This window comes from Tarenaya hassleriana, unplaced genomic scaffold (genome assembly GCF_000463585.1).
Source record: "Tarenaya hassleriana unplaced genomic scaffold, ASM46358v1 Cleome109, whole genome shotgun sequence".
Taxonomy (NCBI): domain Eukaryota; kingdom Viridiplantae; phylum Streptophyta; class Magnoliopsida; order Brassicales; family Cleomaceae; genus Tarenaya; species Tarenaya hassleriana.
This window is the reverse complement of record NW_010961180.1, coordinates 104,280-111,420: the sequence shown is the minus strand read 5'-3', so window position 1 is coordinate 111,420 and position 7,141 is coordinate 104,280. Positions and strand designations below refer to the sequence as shown.

At 39.0% G+C, this 7,141-nt stretch overlaps 1 protein-coding gene across 1 annotated transcript; it reads left to right on the top strand.

The window, feature by feature from the left end:
* Positions 1-315: 315 nt before the first annotated feature.
* LOC104805040 lies at positions 316-789 on the top strand. The gene has a single exon (XM_010529444.1). It carries the CDS (start codon positions 316-318, stop codon positions 787-789), a length of 474 nt encoding a protein of 157 aa, XP_010527746.1.
* Positions 790-7,141: the final 6,352 nt, after the last annotated feature.

Below are 7,141 nucleotides of genomic sequence, written 5' to 3'. Positions count from 1 at the left end.
ATTGAAGTATTGCTCAAAGGTGAATTTTAGTATATGTTATTGTTACTTTTGAAATACTAATGGATAAATATTTATAAATCTTCAGCTTCACTTAACCTTATGGCTTCTGGTAATGGAATTATTAATATCAACGGGTTTAACTATGAAGATTGGACTGAACAAATCCAATTTTATTTGGGTTTCAATGATATGGATCATGCATTGTTGAATGAAAAGGTAACAACCATTACAGATAAAAGCTCAGAAAATGACATGATTAACTTCGATTCCTAGGAGCGATCAAATAGATTGTGTTTGAATTTGATGAGGATCACTATGGCAGAAAGTGTTAAGCCATCGATGCCTAAAACTGAAAGTGCAAAAGAATTTATGCAAAAGATTAAAGAGTATTCTCAGTCGGATCTGGTTGACAAGTCGATTGTAGGAAGTCTCATGAGCGAACTGACCACGAAAAAGTTTGACTGGGCACATCCTATTCATGATCATGTGACAAACATGTCTAATATGGTGGCAAAGTTGAAAGCTATGGGAATGGATGTTAATGAGATATTTCTGGTCCAATTCATCATGAACTCTCTCCCTGTTGAGTTTGGTCAGTTCCAAGTAAATTATAACACCATCAAAGAAAAATGTAACTTTAGGGAATTGAAGGTCATGCTCATACAGGAGGAAAGGAGATTAAAGAAGGTGAAAGAACATTTTGTCCATCTTACAGTTCAAACTAATGCCGACAACAATATAATAAAACCAGAGAAGAATGACAAAAAGAAGGATTCCAATAAAAGATAACGTGAGCCAAGTTCGAAAAGAAATCAAGTGTTTTTTCTGTAAGAAGACTAGACATGTTAAGAAAGATTATCAGGAAAAAAAGGCATGGTTCGAAAGCAAAGGTAAACATAACATTTTAGTTTGCTTTGAATCGAATGTTATTGAAGCGCCCAACAATACTTGGTGGTTAGGTTCAGGTGCTACTACTCACGTTTCTCATACTAAACAGGGATTCAGTATGATCCAAACCATAAAAGGACCTGAAAGACACGTGGTCATGGAGAATAAGATGAAAGTGCGGATAGAAGGCATTGAGACTTATATATTGGTCTTAGACACCAACATTCACATAGCTCTTGAAGGATGTCTTTATATTCCTGAATGTGCAAGAAATCTTGTTTCTATTGGAAAATTAGACTTGATGGGTTTTTCTGTTAAATTCGGTTCTGGTATTTTTCAATTATGTAAACATGAACACATTTTCGGTTCTGGTATCTTAATGGATGATCTTTATTGTTTTAATCTTGATAGAAAGTTTTCAGAATTCGTGTTTAATGTTGAAAAAATTATGGACGTTAAACAAAGTGCACCTAACAATGAAAGTTCGGGTTTATTGTGGCATCAAAGATTAAGTCACATATGCAAAGAAAGGTTAATAAGATTGGTGAAGAATAAAATTTTACCATGTTTGGGTTTTAGTGACGTAGGGGTACGTATAGACTGTATCAAAGGAAAGCAGTCAAAACATACTGTAAAGAAAGCGATTACAAGAAGTACTCAACTTCTAGAATTAATTCACACTGATATTTGTGGACCTTTTAATATTTTCACGTGGGGCGGAGAAAGGTACTTTATCACTTTTATTAATGACTACTCACGTTACAGTTATACTTATTTTCTGCATGATAAATCTCAATCTGTGAACATACTTGAAGCGTTCATCAATGAGGTTGAGAGGCAGTTAGATAAAAGGGTTAAAGTTGTGAGATCTGATAGAGGTGGAGAGTATTATGGAAAATATAATGAGACTCGACAATGTCCATGTCCATTTGTGAAATTCTTCGAGAGTAAGTGTATTTGTGCACAATACACAATGCCCGATACACTGCAACAAAATGGTGTAGCAGAAAGGCGGAATCGTACATTAATGAACATGGTTAGGAGCATGATAAGTAATAGCTCTTTACCTCTCTCGTTGTGGATGTATGCATTAAAAACGACAACTTATTTGCTTAATCGTGTTTCTAGCAAAGCAATTTCTAAAACACCTTATGAGATGTGGACATGGAGAAAACCGAGTTTAAGGCACCTGCATGTTTGGGGTTGCCAAGCGAAAATAAGAGTGTACAATCCACATGAAAAGAAGCTTGATCCTAGGACAACCAGTGGATTTTTCATTGATTATCCAGAAAAGTTTAAAGGATTTATATTTTATTGTCCTAACCATAGTACGAGAATTATGGAAACTCGCAATGTGAGGTTCATTGAAAATTGTCAAATCAGTGGGAATGATGAATCACGAAAAGTTGGCATAGAAGAGATCCATGATAATGTTTTCACATCTGATATCCCTTCTGTTGTTTGCCGAAATTCACATCAACGTCTCGTGATATCCCAATACAACAAGAGCATGTCCATAACCCACATAATGAGAACATTATTAATGAACCAGTCACGGTACCGGATGAGATTAATGAACCGCCAATCATCTTGAGACGATCTGAAAGGGAAAGAAGATCTGCGATCTCAGATGATTATGTGGTTTATGCTCTAGAATATGAATGTGACTTAAACATTGATAATGACCCATCTACATTTCAACAATCCATGAATAGTTGTAGATCTGGAAAATGGTTTGATGCCATGAAAGAAGAATTAAAATCTATGAACGACAATAATGTCTGGGAGTTAGTAGATTTATCAGAAGGTGCAAAGAAAGTCGGCTGTAAATGGATCTTTAAGACTAAGCTTGACTCATGTGGTAATATTGAAAGATATAAAACCCGACTAGTTGCCAAAGGTTATACGCAAAAGGAAGGCACAAGCTATAAAGAGCTTCATCAAATGTATGTTAAAACCGCTTTTTTGAATGGTGATCTAGAGGAAGAAGTATATATAGATCATCCTGAAAGATTTATATCCACGGGAAAAGAAAATTTAGTGTGTAAGCTGAGAAAATCAATTTATGGACTAAAACAAGCTTCCCGACAATGGTATCTTAAATTTAATAATACCATTACATCTTGATAACATGTATATATGTTTATTTTTTTATATAATTTATATTATATTTCACAAGATTTATATGTTTATAGACTTTATTTTGTATAATTTTCTCCAATTTTGATGTTTTTATATTTTATAGGAAAAAACGGAAAACAAACTTCATTGAGAAGTTTTCAGGAGATTCAAACAAAATAGAATGAGCGAAAAAAAAATCAATCTACAAAAAAAAACAAACAAACAAACGATGGCGCTATTGTTATACACGATAACACCATCGTGTCATGTATAATATATATGTTAGTGCGTAGTATATATTATACATAAGTATATATGTAAATATATAAATATATACACATGTTTATTGGTATACACATATAATTATATATATATATATAATATGCATACGTATGTATATATATGTATATTATGCATGCATTAATATATATATATATATATATATATATATATATGTGTGTGTCTTTGTATTGTAAAAAGATGGATTTGACAGATAAATGAAGCGTTTTACCATGAGAATACAATAATTCAGTGAAGGAATCCGAGACGATTTGGTTCAGACACGAGTAATAAAAAACTCTAATATTTTGTTTTTTATATTTCTTGTTCACATATATGTATATATAAACTATTGAGTAATACGAAGAGTTTTATTTCGTATAGAGTTTACATATTAATATAATTACTATTTAGATTGGTGTCTTGACTGCATCAAACATCGTCTTTAACCGGATGATTATAACGGCGTTGATCAGATACGTTCACGAATCATATGGAGATAGTAGACATGCAATATGGGACTTGTCACCTCCTTAACAGGAGAGATATAGCTAGACCCTCTCGTGGAAGTCGGACTATGAAAAATGCGTGGCCATGCTATAGATAAAGCTGCATCTATTTTACTAGTCGATTTGCCAAGATGAGAAAGCGGTTGAACTTGAAGGGTGGCTCAAACCATGCCCTTGTTCAACATATGATATCGTGAGGCAAAGGATCAGAACTCTAGATGTTAATGCCTTGGTTAGATCATCTCTAACTCAATTCTAAGTGGGTGGTCATGGCGTCTTGCTAGAGGCTAACCATGACTTGTGGTTCGGGAAAGGTTCCCGAAGTCACTAACACTTAGAATGGGCCTACAGGGTCACACACCACTAGTGATGGACTTATACGTGAAGAATCTGGAGAATAGAAATGAGATTTGATCGAAACGAGCATGAAAAAGGATTTTCAGTGTGTTGGTCCGGGGCTGACCAAAAGTAGGTCAGCTCCGGACCAGACGCTGGGTCAGGCGGACCGAGGTGCTGGCACGTTGGACCAAAAGAGAACCAAGAGGCTTGGTCCGGAGCTGACCAAACTTGGTCAGTCGGACTAAGCCTCCAGGTCAAGCGGTCCGAGAGGTTCGGACTAAGCTTGGTCCAGCGGAGCGGGATCTGGGATTTTTCCTAAAATTCGGATTTACGGTTTTCTAAACTTATTTAAGTTTGGGATTTTGTCCAAACTTAATTAAGGCCGTCCTAAAACTCAGAGAGACATCTAAGAACCCTAGAGAATTCATTCTTTTCGTTTTTTAGCTTCTCGAGATTAGATCTGGTCTCTCGAGTTACCCTTTTCTTCAGTAATCCTAGCAGATACGTTCTAAATCGTTTGGAATCCTTTCCGTCAGTGTGGATACGTGTAGAGGGACTGTAACTTCAGTCCTAGGTGATTAAGAGAAGCTCCGGATCGATATTTGCTTCAAGTTTCAACGAGAACGAGGTAAGTAATGATTCCCTCGATGATATACACGATCTTTCGGGTTTTACCAAGTTTGGTTGCGTGTGACGTTTGACTAGGTTTAGATCTTTCTTCCACTGCATGAAACCTAGTAAACCAAACTCTAGATCGTTATGATCGCATGCTAGGAACCCGTAGATAACCCAAGAGTTGTATCAGAGCCTGGTTCTCTGTATATCGCTGTGCTTGTCATATGATTGGATGATTTTAATCGTTAAATTACATGTAACCATTGAATCTATGCATGTTTAAGGATATTTGTGATTGTTAAATGATGCATGGATGGTATGGAGTCTGGGACGGTTAATGGTGCGACGAAACGGGGTCAAACCCTAATTTTCAGAACCTAGAAACTTGTCCTGAATCTGATCTGTCCGCGGTCAGCCGGACCAGCAGGCAGATCAGATTCCGGACCGCCTGTTTGGTCAGGAGGACCAAAGTCCTCACTGGTCAGCTCTAAACCAAAAGTTGGTCCGGCTGACCAAGCGAAGACAATGCAGGTCCGAGACGAGGATTGGGAGACTGACCGAAAGAAACAGACTGAGTTAGTCCGGAGCTGACCAAGTTTGATAAGCCCCGGACCAAGCCCAGTTGGACTGCGCTCCGTTTTCTTTGGTCAGCTCGGAGCGAAGGAACAGGCCGATTTGGTCCGGAGTTGACCAAGTTTGGTCAGTCCTGGACCAAGCTCAGTTTTTGAACTGAGCTCCGATTCCAGGTTAGCTCGGAGCAGAGAAGAAGACTAAGTTGGTCCGGAGCTGACCAAGAGTTGGTCAGCCCCGGACCAAGCTCAGAATATTTCTCGAAAACTGACAGAACGGCGGACCAAAGAAGCTGATTGAGATCAGTCCGGTGGATCAAATTCTGGTCAGCTCCGGACTGTACCTTAGACATTTCTCAAGTCCAAAATTTTGTCCTTTTTCTCATGATCAATCTCAAGCTATTACCGCCCATTAGTAGAGCAACTTTCAAGGCCTCGATCGTCATGGTTACGGAACATGCCCTAGCTGAGCGTGTCTGACTATCTTGGTGAGACAGTATGGAGAAATCGTGATTCTCATAGCTCGAATATGGTTGAGCTTGAATTGGGTTATCAAGTCGGACTTGGAGGTAATGGTAAGGATGGGATGAGGAACATGTAGTGATAGCGTATCACTATCCCATACTCATCTAGGAATCATATATGATATGATTGACAATGTGTTGTCTATCTAAATAGCATGGTTTTGAGTGTCATGCCCTAGCTGACTCAAAAACATGTGAAATATGGATCCTAACACACTTAGAAACTCATTGAGGGTGTTTTTCTTAGTGGGAGCCTGTCATATTACATCTATTATCTGTGATAGTATGTGTACTAAGCGACTTGCATGTTTTCTGTCTGTTGTTTATCTTTTTCTGTAGAATATGACTGTTGCAGATAATCTGGCTAATCTCTCCATGCGATCCATCCTGGATCGGGAGAGACTCACTGGTGAAAACTTTCTCGACTGGTACCGCAACCTAAGAATTGTTCTCAGGCATGAGCGGAAGCTCTACGTGCTGGAAGAAGCCATTCCTGAGGATGAACCAACAGCCAACGCGCCCAGGGCTGTCAAAGATGCTTACCAGAAGCACATCAATGACAACCTGGATGTGACCTGCCTGATGCTCGGATCTATGTCGGCTGAGTTGCAGAAACAACTCGAAGGAACTGATGCCTTCGAGATGATCGAGCATCTCAAAACTATGTTCAAGGAACAGGCAAGGGTCGAGCGATTTAACGTCCTTAAGAACCTGGTCAACTGTAAGATGACAAATGGTTCACCCGTGAGTACTCATATCCTCAAGATGAAGGGCTATCTAGAGGATCTTGACATACTGTTGTCGAAGTGTCCGTGTCTTGGATCGAGTGATAGGAGGATCCATGCGAACGGGACGTGTGGGCTCAATCCTTGGATCTTCAAGCTTCGGCTCCATTCCCGCTCCGAACTCCAGTTCCGCTCCTTGCTCCGGTTCCACTCCTAGCTCCGCTTTCGCTCCTAGCTCCGCTTCTAGCTCCGTTCCTGTTCCAAGTTCCGGGATGTCCTCATCAGAACCGAACCTTATTAGATATGGTACAGTGTATGATGAGTCAGGTCGATCTTCCTAAATCCTTCTGGGGCTACGCTCTGGAAACGGCTGCGCTTATACTGAACAATTGTCCAACAAAGTCGGTTCAGAAGACACCATATGAGATATGGACTGGGAAGCGTCCCAAGTTAGCATTTATGAAGATCTGGGGATGTGAAGTTTATGTGAAACGTCTGGCTTCTGATAAGCTATCCATCAAATCTGAGAAATGCATATTTGTGGGTTACCCTAAGGAAACAAAAGGGTACTG

Excerpts from the sequence above, each read along its gene's own strand:
- LOC104805040 (XM_010529444.1), top strand. The coding sequence starts at position 316 with ATGGCAGAAAGTGTTAAGCCATCGATGCCTAAAACTGAAAGTGCAAAA.